The sequence below is a fragment of the Trachinotus anak genome, unplaced genomic scaffold (assembly GCF_046630095.1).
Source record: "Trachinotus anak isolate AG129_WGS33_773 ecotype Australia unplaced genomic scaffold, CSIRO_AGI_Tana_v1 ptg000007l, whole genome shotgun sequence".
NCBI classification, from domain to species: Eukaryota; Metazoa; Chordata; class Actinopteri; order Carangiformes; family Carangidae; genus Trachinotus; species Trachinotus anak.
Window position 1 is genome coordinate 14277890 of NW_027273858.1, and position 18784 is coordinate 14296673.

Sequence of the window (18784 nt, forward strand, 5' to 3'; positions counted from 1 at the left end):
ACCTGAAAAATCTAATACAGTCCAATACAACAGTTTAGCTGTAAATTCTACCTACAAAGAAAATAATGTTCAACTTTCCTTGACACTGTCAGAGACATATTAATTCAGCTATATGTGTGAGGTAATGACAGTGGTGTTGAACTGGACACCATTTATACTGTTCCTAATATTTAGCCCACCCACATACATGAGTGGGGAAGAATATTAGAAACATATTTCATTATAAAGAAGCCCAGGGCAACTCCAACAGTATGTAGGCTAAGACCTCAGTAAAAAAAAAAAAACAAACATTTTGTTGAATGTACATATCTAAATTATTATTAACAAAAACTAACCATTGTTAAAGATAGACTATGTGGTGGAGCTGTTGTACTGAATTGCATGAGATTATATACACCAGGTGTACCTAATAAAGTGGGAGTGTATCTGCAAATACAGTGTGTATGTCAACATGTGTTCTTATTTGTTTCAAATGCACAAATTTTATTAGTTTATGCATTTAACTTTTTAACATTTTATTCATATATAACATTTATATATGTCTGAGACTTGTGTAAGCAATGCACAGTATGTTCATACTTATTGTAATACATGTAAATATATACTGTAAACTGGCATAAATACCATTATCATTTGTGTACACACATTTTCAGAAACAATCATGCACCTACATCAGGCTGCAGTTTCTATGTTTTCTATATTTCTTTTTTTTTGGGGGGGGGGGGGGGGTCTTTATGTGTGTTGTTCATCCTGTTTTCATATGAGTTTCAACATAAAGTCCAGACTAAAGAGGTTTTGGATTGGATACTACAAATTACTTAGGCAGAAATATTTTATTGAAGGTGCATGGTTAACATGTCCACAAAATCACACTGTATTTATGTACAAAACATTTGTGCACATCTAGTCATTACCAGTCCTTACATTTTTTCTTGCATAGAAGTTACATACTGTATATGTCAAAATCATTCACTGTATGGGGTAATTTCAAATATGTGGCACGCATGGACACACAGTTATGTATTGCTGATAAGTTTCTCTAATGAATGCTGTCAATTAATTACAATTACGTTTGGTAAAACATGAAAACACTTGGAGTCGAACGACCAACCACAGACGGGCGGGGTTTATCTCAGCAGTTAGTAACCCCGTCCGTGCGGGCAACTCCGCGTAGAAAAGGAGCGCTCAGTGATGACGTCGCAGACCAAACTAGCTGCGTCTGCTTTGGTTTGGGATGCTGCAGCTAGCAGCCCCTCGTCTTCACTGAGGAACCAGCGGGAAAAGGAGTGGGTAAGGCGGTGCTCGGCTTCAGTCATCTGTTGGTTTCAATCGCGCTCGATTCACGCTAACACAAGTCGAAGTTTAGCGAGTTTACCTAACGGGGGGGGGGGTATCGTCGGTGCAACCGCAAACGTTAAAAGCTAACGTCGGAGTACCCGGGGTCTGGATTGCTGTCAGAGTAAAACACCCATTTCAAGATTTCGCTGTTCATAAAGTTGCATAAGAGATTGTGGTTGGTAATAAAAACCTCAGCGACAGATTAGGACACTTCACATCGACGTCAAGTGTGTGTGTTAAGTAGCGTAAACACGAGTAATGGCGGCGGGGCGCTGCTAAATGCCCGTTGACGTTAAACTCGAAGAAGTCTGTTGAGTTCCTCTGTGGCGCCGAACTTCAGCCTCCGTTCAGCGGCGCGGCGCTCACCGCTGCCGCCGGAGGCCGAGGGGCTGTACCGCAACAACACCGTGATTTAAGAGCATCGTAGACCGTCGCAGTTTAACTTCCACCCATCAACGGCGGCATAATCGAGGAGCACGGTGGACGACAGCCGAAGAAGAATCTGTCCCTCCGGCCCATGATGGTTTGTACATTGGTTGTATTGAATTTAATGGAACTTACATAGCGCAGGCGTAAGTCGTTTTTTTTGTGTTTGTGCACAAGCCTGACATCGACTTGAGGTCCCAGGAGGAGGTTGCTGAGGATAATAACTGCCCTCCGGTGTATTTTGTACAACGTTTTAACATGTGTCAATCGAGCAACCTTACCTAACTAATAATACCACATATGAGAGCTGTGTACGCTGCTGGAGTAGCTAGCTGACCCTGTGATGCTCTCTGCTCATGGTCTGGCTAAATCCCATGCATCTGTTACTGTATCTGTACTGTACTGTATCTCCGTCCTCTTATCCCTGGTTAATTAAGCCGTGATTGCATCGGTTAGAGGCGCATTGAGAGGAACGGTGCACACCTTTGACTGATGTCGAGCCAGCAGGCCTAACGCTGAAGTTGCAGGGGCGTACATTAGCTCACTGCTCGGGTACTTGGTTGGATGGCTTTTGTTAATGTATAGACACACACCCTTCTCTTTCACCTGTGTTCAACGTTTTAGGTTTCAGCCTCAGAAGTTACATTGGTTTGTCGTTTTTGTCCCCCCCCCCCCCCCACACACACACACAGAGAAATGTCTTCTCCAGCTCGAGCAGAAGAAGATGAGGTGGAAGAGGAAGTGGAGTTTGTATCAGTAAGTCATGTGTAAAACGTTATCTGTTTCTAAAAAATCAAGAGGTTCAAAGGATGAGATAATCGATTGCATTTGCTTACTTTCTGTCTGTTGACATTAGTTGGACTAATTGTGCAATAACATGTTGGTCTAGACTGAAGTGCCTATTTACTTCATTCCTGAATACATCAGATTTGACTAGCCGAACAATATAAGCTCTGTATATTATATGCCATGACTGCAGCGATGATTCAGACATAGACCACTTCTTTTTTTTAATGATCATATTAATCTTAAGAAACCACTTTTTTCACATTGGACAATGTTTGCAGACTGCTCTGATGAATGTAGGTGTGTTATGTAACATTAAATGACATGCTGTCTTGTACCTGCTTCAGGAGGGCCCTCTTAAACCAGTATTGGAATGTATTGATCTACTGAGTGACAGTGAGGATGAGGGATGTTCATCATTTGCAGGAGTGGTGAGTGGCTGAATAGAACACCTTTTTTCATTAGATGGTGTGAATACCTGTCAATAGTTCTCTGAAATTGCTGTGCCCTCTCCTTTCTAATGTAGCTTGAAGATAAAATCACACGCCACAAAGCGCGCGTAACATCTACACTGGACCGACTAGCACACCAGGTGGCACAGGAGAAGAAGGAACGAGCAGATAAGTGTAGAGCGTTCAAGGTGAGGCCGCTTCAGTATAAAATGGGCAGCTATCATTTGGTGCTTGTTAGATAGCAATTAAGCGATAATTTGTTTTTGGTTTTTTTTTGTTTTTTTTTTTTGGTTTTGTTTTTTTGGAGGTGTCTATATCCGACCATTGTCTTCAGTCACTGTCTTCATCTTGAATTAAAAAAATATATATATATATATTCTGTGGGATCATTCAGTAATCAGAATGTAGATGATTCAATGTAACATAACATCACATTGAAACATAATATTTCACTTATTAACTGCTCAGTAAAAATCATCATAGCCATAGTCCTGTTCAGTCTGTATTTTCAGTGTTGGTTATTATTAGGTTATTTGCATTGTTTTCATTTAAAGGCTAAATGTAACTTGCTCAGTGGACATTTCAGTGTTGTGTTGGTATATGGGGGTCATTTAAGGCCACTTGTAACAACAACAATAGTGCCACCCTGTGGGCAGAATGGAGAAGTAACAAATAACAGCTGCAGCCTATAGTAGTAGGATGATTAAACAGCAATGTATTTACTCCATACAACAACAGTGTGTTTTTGTCACTTACAAAACTAAAGATAAACACTGTCTGTTTGTTTCTGTTGACATCTGTTTATATAAGGCCTGTGTAAAGAAAATGTAGAATATGTTTGTTGTCATTCATCTCTGTGTTTCTCTTTTTCAGGAGAAACAGATCTTACAGAAAGCTCATGGACAACAGGAGCTGGCTTTTAGTTCTGCAAATGGAGTTAATCAGGAAGCAAAGCGCTGTGTAGACATGTGGTTAAAGATGCCAGGTACATTTTTAATCTGGATCATAAATCTGTTGCGTCATCACTGACATTCTCACTTGTATTTCTGTCAGAACAAGTTTTTCAGTAATGTAGTCTTTGATGTTTCTACCATTACACTATATTGTGCTGCTGCAATGATCCACTTTCATCACAGGGATGATTACAGTGTCATTTTGTTTGAATAGATCTCGCCATGCAGATGAGACACCAACCTGTTACAGTGCTGCTATGTTATGTCGGTTGACTGACTCTGCACCTGGTTACACTGCACCTTTGTGTTTATGTAGGTCTTCAACCTGGAATGATCGCTGCTGGTTCTGGAAGAAGGCACAGACCTGCTTCTTTCCCCAGAAATAATTCAACTAGACACACTTGTCCAGTGATTAACTGTGGTCGAGTCTATGACAATGCTTCCCTCCTTGATGGGCACTTAAAAAGGTAATCCTTTTCTGTTCATTTCAGCCTTGGTGTAATGCTTTTAACCATATTTAAAATTGGCATATTTTGAAGTTAAATATCTCGTGTGCAGGTTTGATCATTCCCCTTGTGACCCAGCTATCTATCTGAAGGGAAGTCCATCTGAGCTCTTTGCCTGTGTTGCCTGTGGTCAACATTTTCAGACCAAAGAAGCATGGAGGAAACACCTTGAAACTAAGGTTTGTGCACACGAGACTCCTGCTCTGTGAAGGTTTTATCAATTAGTTCTTGAAAGTCATAATTCACTATTGATTTATGGCGGTAAAACAATTCTAGATGATTCTGTTTTGAACCTTAGGTGTCCCCATCTGCTACTGATAATCACAGCATCACTCAGACCTATCAGCGGGTTGTGTGTTTTGCCTGTCCTGTCTGCTACCTCCTTTTCAACCTTCGAGACGAGTGTCTGCAGCACATGTCAGCCAAAAACCACTTCACAGAGGCACTCGCCATGAGGGGTAAGGGTTATTGAACAATTTTATTTTCTGTACATCCTCATTAAAACCTCCCACATCCAAATCTCCTAAACTTAAAGAAGGGACTCAGGGGGTATTATATGAGCAAGGTGATGTGTATCTTTTACTTTTCTCTTTTTGTTAAAGAACCCAGAGGAAGAGCACTGCCTGTTCCTGTCCCACAATATGTTAAGAATTGTCTCATTGCTTCGTGCAAGGATGTGGCATTCAATGTCCGATGCTCTTTATGTCATAAAGTACTGATCTCACATCAGGCAGCTCAAGCTCACTTTAAGTAAGTTTTGTTGAGATTGTCCTGGCAGTGTTACATGTTTCGATAGCAGACACTGATTTTGCATGCATTTTTCTTGGTCTTTTTTTTTGTGGAATTAACTTTGTTTGTTTTTCTTTCATTTTTCTTTTTCAGTGTGCACTGCAGACAGGGCTGTGCGGTGGCCAAGGCCGATAAAACAATAGTGCAGGTGATGAAACAGCTGCAAGTCCGAGGGCAGTGCTCCCTCTGCTGTAAAATCTTCCTCAGCCAAGCTGAAATTGAGAAACACAAAGAATCGACCCAGCATGACGTGGAGGTCAACCAAACAATGGAGAAAGCACTTCTTCAGCACTGCAGGTTTGGTGAAATTCAACACAGCCAGAGGGCTAAAGAGGCACAGAGGAGAAGACGGTCCACTGGCCTTGAAACATCTTTTCAAAAAAGAATCCGGAAGGAAAATGATTGTGAAAGATTTCCAACCAAACGGCAGAGACTTAGCCTGACTCTGAATGACAGCACTAGCAGAAACTTAGCAACAGCATGGTACTGCGAGTGTGGTCTACCATTCTCAGAGGAGGCCGCAGCCAGTAAGCATCTCCTGGCTGTGAACCAGATTTTCCATCAGTGTGGCGTGTGTGGGAAACACATGGGAGAGTCCTCAATTACCCGCCTGCATATGAGCCGCTTTCATGGGGGAGCTCATCTCTCCAACTTCCTCTTCTACTGCCGCAAGTGCAAGGTGGAAATGCCTCGGTATGAAGATATCTTGTTGCACGTGTCAGAAGCTCACAGCGGCCACACCTACTTCACTGAACAAGAAGTGCCCGAGGAGGTTGCCACAGTCATCAATGCCAAGCCATCCACCAGCAGTGAAGCCCAGATTCATTCATCCTCCGAGTCCACAGTCCAGCAGAACACAGCAGAGTCATCTCTTTCCAAAGCAGAGCAGACTTGGATGTGCAGGATGTGCGAGGACATCTTTGACTCGGAAGCCACCATCCGCAAGCACTGCAGTGACGTGAGCAGTCACAGCTTTCAGAGGTTCATCTGTGGACACTGTCCTCAGAAGTTCTTCAAGGAGTCCACTGTGCGCAGACACTGTATGAATGAGCACGATGGGCAGATTAAGAGCTCCCACTTCTGCGGCCTGTGTGACAGCATGCAGTTTGAATCGGAAAGTGAGTTCTTGGAGCACTACAAGAGTCTCCACAGTAAGGACTACTACTGTATGGATGATGTCGAGGTTGTTCAGCCTGCTGTTGCTGAAAGCACCAGTCAGCTTACATGCCCCTGCATGGGCTCAGAAAAGAGCAAAGAGGAAATGAAAGCTACATATACAAAGTGCATGAAGAATCTGGCCGCTGAAGGAGCATGTCAGTATGTGTGTACTCCCTGTGGTGTATCTGTGCCTTCCTACGCACAGATGAAGACTCACGTCCACACAAAACACGCAGCCTTGAACCTGGAGAAGACCTTTGATGTCGAATGCAAAGCTTGCCAGGAGAGTTTTACGGGTGTACCGAGTTTCCATAAACACTATCACTCCCAACACTGTACACTGGAACCCTGCATGAGCTCCAGGACCTGCAAGAAAGACATAAAAGCAGAACCCACCACTGTAAAGATACTCACTGCCGTGGAGATCAAACCAGACAACAGCGGTAAATCAGTTTACCTCACATTTGTAGTAATTGTTATGTATGTTTGCACGCAGCATTTCTGTAGTTTGATTGGCAGAGGTTGAAGAAGAAACACAGTTTAAGGTTTGAACATTTATCAAGCCAACAAAGAGAGTCAAGCAAATAAAAGTAGGCAATAAATAATGCATAGCCACTGTGTAACTCATGCCACATAGAAAATTAGATAAGCTAATGCAATGCATCAGTTTTTTAATATATACAGTTGTTATATGACATCACATTTTGGTGTTTTGGTTTTGAAATATTTTCCTAAAAGCTCTAAAATTTGTCCAAGATGAAACAGATGAAATTCAGACTAAACACATGGTGTTACATCTGCAAGCTGAAAGTTACATACGATAGACTGTATATACAGGTATATAAATATAAGTACATATAACGGCTTAAAGGAATAGCATTTACATGTCTTTAAATATCTAATAATTAATACAAATTTTAAGGAACCAGCTGCTCCTCTATTGTGTACTCTGTTACAGATGGCTCAGATGACGAGATGAAGCATGCTCTGTCTTTGATTGATGAAGACACAAGAGAGTCGGCAGGTACAGTATAAAAGACTATGAATGTGTCAACTCAAGATATTTAGTGCACTCAGTAATGCTCATTATGTGCTTTAAAAGACAGCTATAAAACAATTAAATGAAATGTGAACAAACACACTTTTGAAAAGGTCATGCATAAGATTTTCTCAGTATTGTTACAATTGTGTGGCAAATTGCAGTGTTTTATTTAGACTTAATGTTACACAGGTTCTTATCATCTGTGTTTTTTTTTTTTTGTTTGTTTTTTTACAGAGTTGCAAGAAGCTCTTAAAAGAAGTCTTGTGGAATTTTAAAGACCTGAAAGCTTCATGTGACACAGTTCATCAGACATTATATTGAAATGTTTTGTACAAGGTAATTGTGTTCAGAATATAATAAATAAATGTTAGCGGTTATTTTACGTTGTCTACATTTTTGATCATTTTAAAATCAATGTAGGACATCACAGTCTCCATTTTTAGAGTTCCTCTCTGCTTCGGGTACATAGCAGCACCCAGATCAGACCGTCCTTGGCAGATCCCATGTTTTGGAAGCTTGGTTTTTGGGTGTTGATTTATGCCTGCCCCTGTTGTGAAAGACTCGACACTTCTGTGTGTCGACACGTTTGCTATAGTAGGCATCGATGACACTGCAAGATACCGTAGCTGAACTTGTGACCACAGTGCTGAGTGTATCTCCAGTTGCAGTCTCTGTTTTCATTGCAGACATGAAATCCCGTGGATAGTCTGCACCAGTCTTTCCTGAAGTGCACTCATAGAGTCTATGAACTTTATCAGATCATCTTTGTAAAATGAAAAACCACATTTTATTATGCTGGTCGGGAGTCAGCAGTAAGGAGAGAGGCATTATTCTCCTGTGCTACAGAAATATCATTATGTACAAACATAATATGGAGCTCAGGGTACACAATGCAGCAGAAGAAAATGTTCGCACCCATCTGGATGAAGATAAAAGAAACTTTGGAAACATACCACCAGGGGTCAGTTTTTGTTTGTTGCAGTGGCTTCAATATAAACAGTCTCCCAGCAGAAGTCGTGCATAATTGCAGCTGCAATTCTGGCAGCAGCTCTTTGGGCTCTGTTAGTTTCCTCATGTTGTTGTTAAAATGATTATTGGGTGACTGACTGATTCATTTTAAAGTGGATTCACACTGCAAATTGGCTGCCTTTGTAATTGGGATATGCTGTAGTGTAATGAATTGTTTGCTTTTTTTCCCCACAGCCTCTTAGTCACTTGTGTAATTGGGTTTATTCACTACGGAACAAGTTAATTAGGACTGAACTCACCTGGTTGTAGAATTTGGCAGCTACTGTCTAAATACAGTTTCAACCACTGGTGAGAAACCACTTTGAATCTCATCTAGGAGGTTGTGTAGAACATGACAGGTAGATTTGTGCAATTTAAAAATCAAAATACACAATCTTAATCACAATCTCAAAAATTCATCCATCTGAAGTCAGCACCAAGCCACTGTTCCCAAAGCTGTAATAATGAGTAGGCCAACTGCAACAGAAGCAAATTAGGCTTTAAAAACCCCTCAAATTAAGATATTTGTTAAATATGAAATTTTAAAAAAGTAAGTGACAACTGTCGAAACAGTTATCCACCCAGCTGTAAATAGCCTGGTCTCAATATTTTTGGGGACCCACTGGAGCTCCTCGGGGGGGACCGGTGGTGGTCCTCGGACCCGACGTTGGGAACCACTGTGCTGTGCTGTTCTGGGCTCTTCGGGAAGCTCCTCTGAGGAGCGAGTGAAGGAAGTTGCAGCCCATGTTAGGAAATGTTCTCCCGGGGGCGCCGCTGCTATCCGGCGGAGTCAGTGTCAGCTGGACGACTCCGGGAGCTGATCGGCTCAGGCGCGGATCATCATCATCATCATCATCATCATCATAACAAGAGGAAGAATAATTCACCAGCATGGCTCAAGCGAAAATACAGGCGAAAATGAACGAGGTTCCCTGCAGTAAGTTCAGCAGGACGCTGTCCATGGCAGATCGCTCCGGGCGGCTCCTGGAAAGTTTGGATCAGCTGGAGACGAGGTACAGTGAAGTAACAGGCCTGAGCCATGTGGCTGAGGTACAGTGAACCCGAGGAGCTGTTTGAAGCATGATCGTGGTGCAGCTTTTTTTTTTTTCCTTAACAAGTTTGGTGACAAAACAATAAGTGGGTGTACGTGTGGGGGGGAAATATATATATACACATAATAGAAAAAATCACTATTTATATTGTAGCCTAATGTGGGTTGATTGTGATGTCATCGACCTCTCATAATAACAAAGCCGTAACTTTTTTTGCTGTGCGGGGATGTGGTTTTGAATGGGTGGTGGTGGTGGTGGTGGTGGTGGTGACCTGCCTCTGTCTCTGTCAGGGTGGAGGCTTTACGCGAAGCAGCATCGGCCATGGAGCAGGAAAGGGAGTGCATCCTGGAAATGATTCAGTCCATACAGAACAGTCAAGAAATGCGAAACATCTGTGCTGGTGAGGCTGCTGACTCTCACGACTTCACCCTGTTTGTCACAGTGACCAGAACTGAGGCCGATCCGCCTCGTTTGTCTCTGTTTTACTGTATGTTTTTTTTTTTTTTTAATCCACGCATTGTGGTAGCTGCTGTAACATTGTGATCCAGTGAGGTTATGCTTTGAAGGCCGGGTGCTGGTGTTCAATAACCTCAAGGGATTTAAAAAGGAACAAGTCAACATGATAGTTTTTTCACCCCACCCTAGAGAAGATGGAGGTTTGTTCTCCTCCTTGTTTCCCATACCTCTCATAGATTGTAGAATACACCATGGGTGGTTACACTGACATTGTCATCCAGTATGTGTCACTTACAGTTTCCTGAATGCTGGAGTGAAGTATGTCCACCTAACATCAATACAGTACCAGTCTAACTATACAATACTGTACATACAAGGGCTGGAAATTATATGAATACTGTGTCCAATCAAATGCAGTGATCCTGCCCTAAATACCACCGCTCCGGATCTTATAGGAATGATGTATCCATTTTAAGTCTGTTTTGTTTGCCCACATATAAACGTATAATACATAATATAATACAGTTTAATACTAAAATCTTGTTTTGTCTGCTGCATGGGGGGAAAAAAAAGTTGAATCAACACCTTTCTGACCCAGTCTTTCATAAGCATTAGTTCATAAGTGTAGTGAACTGTAGTGTAGGTAACTGCGGGGCCATCCTGTTGGATTGTATGGTATTAAGACCGGAGCCCATCCCAACAGGACAGTCATGTTGTCTGTCTTTGGCTGGTGGGAGGAACAAGACAAGGACAAGGACAAGAACTTGGCCAGTGCGTGGCCCCTTACAGCAGATTGCATACATGTTCTTACTATTGTGTCCACCACCGTACCGGTGTATTTTATCTATTTGAAGCAGCATTGATTTCTCTCTTGCTTTATGTTTTCTAGGGGAGAGAGAAGAGTTAGATTTAACTGCGAACCGCCTAATGGGCCGGACGCTGTCTGTGGAGATCTCTGTCGGCACAATCAGAAACTCCCAGCAGGAGGAGGCGCTGCGCAAGGCCACAGCTATAATAGATGAAATAGTGAAAAAGTTGCTGAGTGACATGGACGGTGGCCGACAGGGGCTGCTGGCCTTGCTCGCGGCCTGTGTGACTGAGGCGCCGCCCGTCCCCATCGACCAAAAGTTTCAGGCCATTGTGATCAGCTGTGCTCTGGAGGACCAGAAGAAGATCAAGCGGAGGCTGGAGACCTTGTTGAGGAACGTTGAAAATGCTGAAAAGAATATCAAGATAATGGATCACCAAAAACTGGAGGACCCACAAGCCAACGGCAGTCAATAAGTCCTGTCACCGAAATAAAAAATGCGTCTTAAATACTACTAACCTCACGAGAACTGTTGTAAACCTGTACTAACTTTTAGAGAGACTCTACGTGTACAGTCGTAGAAAGACTGGTCACTATGGGCAAATTACAGTGATGCTGAAACTTAGGGCCAAAAATAGAGTAAAGCACAACTCACGAGTGAACACGCACCATTATTCTCCTTTAAGGATTATTACAGTGATTTCTATACATAATCAATTTTTACTTTCAATTGAACATCATTTACACTGACCTACTTAAAATGGATCGTTTATTGTGTAAACCCACCACACAATGTGTGTTCACATGCACTGAAGACAGGGAAAGATACAGCAGCAGTGGTTCATTGGAGGCTTGTTGTGTTAATCAGCATATAGTGAAGTGAGCATAAAGCGTCAGTAGGTAGTCTGTGAAGGTGATACAGCCGTGTAAAACCCAGTTAATAGGTATTTTATGACTTTGTTGTAGTTCCTATGATGCTAAAGTGTCTTTTTCTGTTTCACTCTCACCTTTTAAAAGAAGCACACTACCTCTTTGTGTGAAGGCAACACAAATCACATTAAGCTGTGGATTTATGTTCATATTGGCCCAAAGCTGTTTTTAATGTTAAATTGTGTGTCAAAAAATAAATAAATAAAATAAAAAGGCTTTGTCATATAAGTCAATATGTTGAGGGTGGCCTATCGCTGTTTTTGGGAACTTATTCTACATAGGCTGTAACACCCTAGATGAACACTCGTTTATTGTCCGTGAAGGTTCTCAGTCATCCAGGTCATCGTAGTCGAACTGAAGAAGCCTCTTGAATGAGGCGAAACAAGAATCAAGAATCAAAAAAAGTCCAGTAGCCTCCGGTTTATTGTCTTCTTTCAGCTTAACTGTCCGATTACATACATGTTAGTCTATAGACTGTATCCTGTTGGCATAAGAGATATTTTGAAAGTAGATGAAGATATTTATTTTTCTGTTAAACTCCTGTTTGCAAGGTCAAGACTAAACTTCCACACCCATCTTGGTTACTACACAATTCTTCATCTGTTAACAACAAAGTTTACACTTTTGTGATTATTTCATTTTGTTAACTCTGACCATAAGCGGCAACATTTTTTAATGTCAATTTCTGGTTAAAGGATTGTCTTGACAGGAAAGTACACCAATTTGAAATGACACACTGGATGACCAAGAAAAAAGTAAAGTTTTATTTAAGTCAGTTTACCATCAACTTTCCCCCCAAACTTAACATCAGGTCCACAGTTGCATGATACATTTGTAAATGTTAAAACAAAAATCCAACAGTGAGAGTTGTTTTTGTCAGACTGTAAGCATACATATGTTGATTTATCTATCCACCTAAATGTGTGAAACTGGTTCGTGAAGTTGTTTGCGAAAAAAACAGTAAGACACAAAGATTATTACAACACCTGAGTGACAGCACATAAGTATGGTTAGTTTTAATTTATGGTTCTTTAAGATTATATGCCATCTTAATGGTAAAGTGCGCTAAATCCATTCAGTCAAAAAGCAAAAAGGCAAAGTAAACACAATGTTACAAGTAAGAGGAAACTTGAGCAAGAATTATTTACAGATTTAATGTGCAGGCAGTTTTAAACAAACAGCAAGAGTAGGATTAAAATGCTTACTGGTGGTCAGCGGGGGAGAATGTAAACATGGACAAGGCATTGTGGCATTGCAACCATGGTCGAACATTCACTGATGTGGAAAAAAGGCTTACATGCATTAGTTGCCACGCCTTCTCCTTTATTTTCAAAGCATTTACATACAAACAAATAAGACAGCTTGAAATGTGACATACTCTTAGTGTCATTGGTAAATTATTCAGTCCCATCTGCACTTCATTTGAATCTGGTAGAAGCTTCTAACACAGATCTGAAACCAGTTACAAAACTTTTAAAAAGACAAAAACATGCATCTACATGTAATCCCAGATCTCCTCTGTATTATAATTTCATGTAAATACTTAGGATCATAATTATTAATTTAGAAATGTATCATTTTGGACAGGTGATTTGAAGTCAGACTTATCCACACTACCACATATTTCTTTGTGCTTGGTAAACCGGTGCCTTGCAGATAATTAGTTTTGGAAAGAATGATTATAAAAAGGCTTGATTGATGCAGACGAGGCAGTAACATACTGTTCCCAGCTGAGCATTAGACTGGGAGATATTTTTGGAGTACCCTCGTGTAGTGAGAAGAAACTGGATTCGCTTGCATATTCAGGCACACACAAGCAGTTCAGCAGGAAAATATCCAACCCTGATTCAGCTTTATGTAACACCTTCAGAGAGCAAGGCTTTGCATTCTATTCAATACTCCACACCACAGGGCAGATACAACCAAGCTATTCCCACTCCTCCCTTCTCCCCATTGAACAGAAGCAGAATGACATTAACAAAATAGTAATAACTGACAAGATACAACTGAAGCCAAACCAAAAAATAAAATTGTTGTACAATGTTTAGTGTTCGATATGTTAGGAATGTAGTGAAAACGCAATATAACGGAACTGAAACTTAATTACTCTGAGCCTAACCAGTGAGTTACTCAAAGTTGCACCACAGTCAAAGGAAATGCTCAGTTAAATATGAAGTATGTAAAATGTAAACAAGTGAAATCAAAACATAGTACCATAACTGATTGTGACTTGATGTACGACAACTCAAAGAGCAGAGTATCATTAATTCAACCCATGTTCTAGGTCATAAAGTCCTAGACTTTGTCAAAGTCTGAGAATTTGGTTAACTAAACATGGAGGACTATTTCTGACAATAGTTATTGATATTTGGTTATACATAGGAGCACGTTCTACTAATTTCATGTTACAGCCAAATCACTGCAGTGTTAATATTTTACTACAGCTCAGAAAATGGAAATTTGGCACTATGTCAACACTTAAGTGAAAATGTCACTCAACACTATTGTGATTCATACAAAAATACTTCTGCACAGAGAATTAACTCTGGATTTGATAGTGTTTTGTCCATGAGACAATAGATAGAAACAATAATCTGTCACTAAAATGAAATGATTCTATCTAGAGTAGGCTGCAACTTCCAAAAGGATTTTTACTCTTCTTGGTCCTTTGTTTGTTAGGTCGCAAAGTGATGACTTCTCTGCCATTGCTGGAGCTCTGGTTGCAGACATTACTACTTGTGGTATTAAAAACACCTTTGGAAAAACACAATATATGAGTAATGTCACCTTACTTAAAAAAAAAAACACTTAAAATGTAACATCAAAGATGATTTGCAGGGAGATTTCTTACCTATTTTATTGCTTGTTGTGTGGACCACCTCTGTCTCTTCTGCTGTTTGCTGTTTGAGTCGCTGAAGATATTTCTCAGCTAAGTACTTAAAAACTATAAAGAAAGAACCAGCAGAAATGTTATGAAAGTAGCATTCAGAATTTTCAAGTTTCACTTGTATAAGAGCAGCTGTCCATATTTTCAGTAACCTACCCTCATTGACATTAAGGTCCTCTTTTACTGAAGCTCGATAAAATCGCAGTTTAAGCCTTTTAGCCAAAGCTTCTGCCTCCTCGCTGCAAAGTAAAGAAAATACATATCATGAATTCTTGGTCAGGTATACTACTTTAATTACATTTCACATGACTATTTGCGCTTAACATTCAACTGCTTTACTGTTCCACTGTGATTTTTACAAAAAAACAAAACAAACAAAAACTTACTTCTTTATAACAGTTTCTTCCAGGAGGTCAATTTTGTTTTGCACTAGAACTGTGGGAATATCTCCAACCTCTGCCTCCACCTTCTCCCTCCAGCTGTCAATAGCCTGATACGACTCCCTGTCTGTGGTAGAGAAGACTAGCACACACGCTTGCGCACCTGGAATGCAGGACAGCACACCAAGACAACAATTCATGTTTACAACTCTTCGCAAAAAAGAATAAAGACTTTATTCTGATATACAGTAAGTATGATACAGAATTCACCCTCCTTGAGGATGTAAAATGTCTGTCAACTTCAGAACAGCCTTAGTGGAAATTCACTTTTTAGGCATGTTTGCAGTGGTGTTTGCTATGATAAAATGCTGAGCTGCCACTAAACCATAAAATCTGTCCATCTCAGCTGTCAGTGAGGTCAGTGACCCAAAGCAACAGTGTTATATTTGTCACAGTTGTGGGGGTCTTACCACGATAATAGGCCTTGGTGATTGCGTCAAACTCCTCCTGCCCAGCGGTGTCCCACAACATTAGTCGGACCTCTTCGTCATTTACACTAAAACAATGAGCAGGTAATGAGGGAACAGTATAATAATTCCTAGTTGGCATTGCAATTTCCTACCCATCTAGCCATTTTTAACATTTTATCTTATTTTTAACATTTTACCTTCCTTATATTAAATCAATATTAATTTATGCACTTTATGGGATCTTCATTATTATAGACTACAAAATTCTTATGAATGAAATGAGTGAAATTGCAATTTTCATGTCAACTTTACAATAACTTTAAAAAATACAAAATATGCGGCACATCAGAGGCCAGCAGCCACTTTAAACACAAGATCCAACTGATAGAGGAACGAGAACCTCTGTGAAACAAGCTGCTTACAGTATCTGCCTTTCCAGGAAGTCCACTCCAATGGTCTTTTTGTAGTCCTTAGTGAAGATGCCCTTGCAGTAACGTTGGATCATACTAGACTTTCCAACAGCTCCATTGCCGACTACGACCACTTTGATGGCCACTTCCATGTCCTCCTCCAACATGTTGGCGATGTCTAGCTGATTTTCTCAGTTCCACTCTGCCCGGGTAATTTCAGTGATGTGACACGGACATATATACCACCTGAAAGCATAAAATAAACAAAACATTGACATGTGGCACATGTTTAGATACTATAAGTAAAATATTTCCAGCAGAGACAGCAACACAAGTGCAATATTGCACAATTGCAAATACTGTCTTGTGACTGCACACGTCATTTGAAGTCCTCCTGTCAGTGTCAGTTAAAGATTTCTCTTTCTTCAACATGAATTTCTACTTGATGTTATCAGACAAACTGTTACAATTAAACTATTCTAGTTTTTATTAGACACCAAACTGATCAAACTCATTGATCCATGTGTGAGATCTGTGAAACTACAAAACTTCTGCTCATCTTTGACCTATCTGTTAATACAAATCCCCTAATATGATTTATAATAACTGTTCTAAGATATAAATATGTAGAGATCAGTAATTACATGCCATCTCATCTGAAGCATCCCAGCTCAGCACTTTTTCCACCAAAAGGCAGCTCTGATTAAACTGGACAGATAAAGGTGTAAGTAGTCAACTTTTCTGAAACGTATTTCTTATCCAGTACAACCAGTACCTTTATATTACAGGTTACTAGGGCTGCAACATTTCTTTTTGTTATTGACTAATCTTATTTTTCAAATAATCTTTTCTGTACAGTATGGAGTGGGGGCTAAAAGTCTCAAACCTCTTCTGGACCCTACTGTTTGTCAAAAATATCAACAAAATGACAAATTACAAGAGCATAAAGCATAAAGCCTCTTCTGTTTAGCCAACAGTCAAAACTTTAAAAGTATCCAATTCAAATTTTTATAGCTCATCCACTTTGAGATTTTATAACTTCAGGTTACCATAAGAATTTAATTAAGGGCAAGGTACACTCTAATAAATGACTATATACACAATAACTGGAATTGCCCTTTTAACTATTATGTGTGTGCTTAAATTGAACAAACGGTTGTAAATTTTACAGGGAATTTGTTTGGAGCGGCCATGCAATGTGTTTATTCTTCCATTAGCACTGAGAGCAGCAGACTCTGCATAGCAACGGGGTCCTCCACAGTTATATGTGTGTGGCTGCTGAGTGCAATGCTAAACAACATATTGTGGGAAAGCTGTTCCCAATGGACGCTGACAACCTACTGTGTGACTATGGTGTCCAACAGCCTGTCTGTCACAATATGTATTGGAGCAGTCGTTATGACGCAATCAAAACATGGCTTAAAACAAAACAGCCTGCTCTTTATCTGTAGACTCTTTTCATGTTAAGTTCATACAATACACTTGACCTAACTCATGTTAGGTGAAGACTCAGGACCCCCCTTCTTTCTAATCATTTCTAGACTTGCAGTTTAAATTCATTTTATTCATTTTTGACATAATTATAGACCACAGGACAATGCAATTTCTAACTGTAGAAGAGCTGACCACTAGTCTTGAATGGTCTGCTAACACATAATGAAAAAAAATATGCTAATAACATAAATAACAATGTTGATCAAATATTTAATGTCTACAAGTGTAATCTTGTGTTACACAACATGTGGTAAATTATAACAAAACAAAGCAATACATCAGACAATGATCACAGTGATTTATAAATTAACTGAAAATGCCAGCTGAAAATGACAGTTCCAGTTTGACTCTCCATTAAAGCCAACTCCAGTATGATCACCACAAATTATACAGTCAAACAGATCATTTTCCATACCTGCACGGACAACTATCCCAACTATATTGAGGGTCTTCATTGAGGGTTATCATATTTTGCCACCTACAATGAGATCATTACCCCTTTATTACCAGAGGATCTGAAATATAGGCCTGTCTTTTACATGACAGGCCAACAGGGGAGGGTATCTTGTTCATTGCAATGCACATATAAAAGAACCCTGTTAAGTATGTAGAAGATAATACACCTCCCCCCCAAATCAGTGAGTCATCTTCACAGACTTACAGCTACTTTAACCAGGCCTCAAGGCGGGGCACTCATAAAGCCAGTATTTTAGGGCACAGGGAGAATAGGAATATTATCATGGTATGAGATGTAACAACTCCTTTCTGTCGAGGTTTACTGTTGCTGTAGGCAGTGTAGTATCAAAGTCTGTGAGTGGAATTAAGGTGGTAGTAAACTTTTCATTGTTTTTTTTTTTTTTTAATTGTTTTTTTTAGCCCAAATCAGACTCCCTCGCCTTCAAGGCATGACCTGTTGAATAGCAGCTGTAAGTACCGAGCAGCTGCTGGTGTAGTCCGTGAAAGCTGAATGAAGGAAACGGTGCTGGCCAGTAAGAATTAAAAGCTAGCAAACCCACTGAGCGAGCAACTCCTTACCTGTAAAATCACGTTAGGTCTCATCCGGTGTCCGCCAACATTAGATGAGCGAACCAGCCAGTTGTCCTACAATCACATAGCTACAGCCTCCCCCGGCTCTTCTCTGAGACTAGAGGAGACGCTAGTGACTCTGGTGGTAAGGTTACCTAGCTAAGGTTAGCCACTTTTCCCAGAGAAAAGAACCCTCCGCTCCGCCCGTTAATGATATCTAGCTAATGTCTGCACGGGGCCAGTGGTCTCCGCTTCAAAGGGGCAGATAAAGTTTCATTATCGTCGACAACCGATTTAAATATGTCACATTTACGGGATGGAGATTACCATCTATCAGCATTACTGTCTGTCGGCGAGCCTGCGCTCCAGCTAACTAACGTTGCGCATGAGAATAGCTAACCTGGCAACTGGCT

The 18784-nt window shown here is 40.4% G+C and overlaps 3 protein-coding genes across 4 annotated transcripts; 2 read left to right on the top strand and 1 right to left on the bottom strand.

Moving 5' to 3' along the window:
- Nucleotides 1-1157: 1157 nt before the first annotated feature.
- On the top strand, nucleotides 1158-7827 carry znf451 (zinc finger protein 451). Of its 2 annotated transcripts, none has more exons than XM_071480857.1 (12): nucleotides 1158-1290; nucleotides 2457-2520; nucleotides 2898-2981; nucleotides 3077-3190; nucleotides 3876-3987; nucleotides 4272-4422; nucleotides 4514-4640; nucleotides 4760-4919; nucleotides 5064-5211; nucleotides 5344-6851; nucleotides 7367-7432; nucleotides 7685-7827. In XM_071480857.1, exons 2-12 carry the CDS (start codon nucleotides 2461-2463, stop codon nucleotides 7723-7725), a joined length of 2571 nt encoding a protein of 856 aa, XP_071336958.1. In that variant the 5' UTR covers nucleotides 1158-1290; nucleotides 2457-2460; the 3' UTR covers nucleotides 7726-7827. The 2 variants fall into 2 exon arrangements, with proteins under 2 accessions (XP_071336958.1, XP_071336959.1); XM_071480858.1 differs by lacking the exon at nucleotides 1158-1290 and adding an exon at nucleotides 1721-1861.
- Nucleotides 7828-9186: 1359 nt separating this feature from the next.
- Nucleotides 9187-11937, top strand: bag2 (BCL2 associated athanogene 2). Its single transcript, XM_071480860.1, has 3 exons — nucleotides 9187-9471; nucleotides 9801-9910; nucleotides 10856-11937. The coding sequence occupies exons 1-3, from the start codon at nucleotides 9350-9352 to the stop codon at nucleotides 11248-11250; spliced, it is 627 nt and encodes a 208-aa protein (XP_071336961.1). The 5' UTR covers nucleotides 9187-9349; the 3' UTR covers nucleotides 11251-11937.
- A 508-nt stretch (nucleotides 11938-12445) lies between these two features.
- On the bottom strand, nucleotides 12446-18784 carry rab23 (RAB23, member RAS oncogene family). The gene is made up of 7 exons (XM_071480861.1): nucleotides 18381-18784; nucleotides 15864-16097; nucleotides 15442-15527; nucleotides 14978-15134; nucleotides 14748-14830; nucleotides 14556-14648; nucleotides 12446-14458 (listed from the first exon to the last, which is right to left on the bottom strand). Exons 2-7 carry the CDS (start codon nucleotides 16016-16018, stop codon nucleotides 14325-14327), a joined length of 708 nt encoding a protein of 235 aa, XP_071336962.1. The 5' UTR covers nucleotides 16019-16097; nucleotides 18381-18784; the 3' UTR covers nucleotides 12446-14324.

What these genes read in the sequence shown, in the direction of transcription:
- znf451 (XM_071480857.1), top strand. Translation starts at nt 2,461, where the DNA reads ATGTCTTCTCCAGCTCGAGCAGAAGAAGATGAGGTGGAAGAGGAAGTG. An exon ending in ATAAGTGTAGAGCGTTCAAG is followed by an intron (nt 3,191 to 3,875) that starts GTGAGGCCGCTT and finishes TCTCTTTTTCAG; the next exon opens with GAGAAACAGATCTTACAGAA. An exon ending in GGAAACACCTTGAAACTAAG is followed by an intron (nt 4,641 to 4,759) that starts GTTTGTGCACAC and finishes TTTGAACCTTAG; the next exon opens with GTGTCCCCATCTGCTACTGA.
- bag2 (XM_071480860.1), top strand. Translation starts at nt 9,350, where the DNA reads ATGGCTCAAGCGAAAATACAGGCGAAAATGAACGAGGTTCCCTGCAGT. An exon ending in TTGGATCAGCTGGAGACGAG is followed by an intron (nt 9,472 to 9,800) that starts GTACAGTGAAGT and finishes TGTCTCTGTCAG; the next exon opens with GGTGGAGGCTTTACGCGAAG. An exon ending in AATGCGAAACATCTGTGCTG is followed by an intron (nt 9,911 to 10,855) that starts GTGAGGCTGCTG and finishes TATGTTTTCTAG; the next exon opens with GGGAGAGAGAAGAGTTAGAT.
- rab23 (XM_071480861.1), bottom strand. Translation starts at nt 16,018, where the DNA reads ATGTTGGAGGAGGACATGGAAGTGGCCATCAAAGTGGTCGTAGTCGGC. An exon ending in GAAGAAACTGTTATAAAGAA is followed by an intron (nt 14,831 to 14,977) that starts GTAAGTTTTTGT and finishes TTTACTTTGCAG; the next exon opens with CGAGGAGGCAGAAGCTTTGG. An exon ending in CACAACAAGCAATAAAATAG is followed by an intron (nt 14,459 to 14,555) that starts GTAAGAAATCTC and finishes GTTTTTCCAAAG; the next exon opens with GTGTTTTTAATACCACAAGT.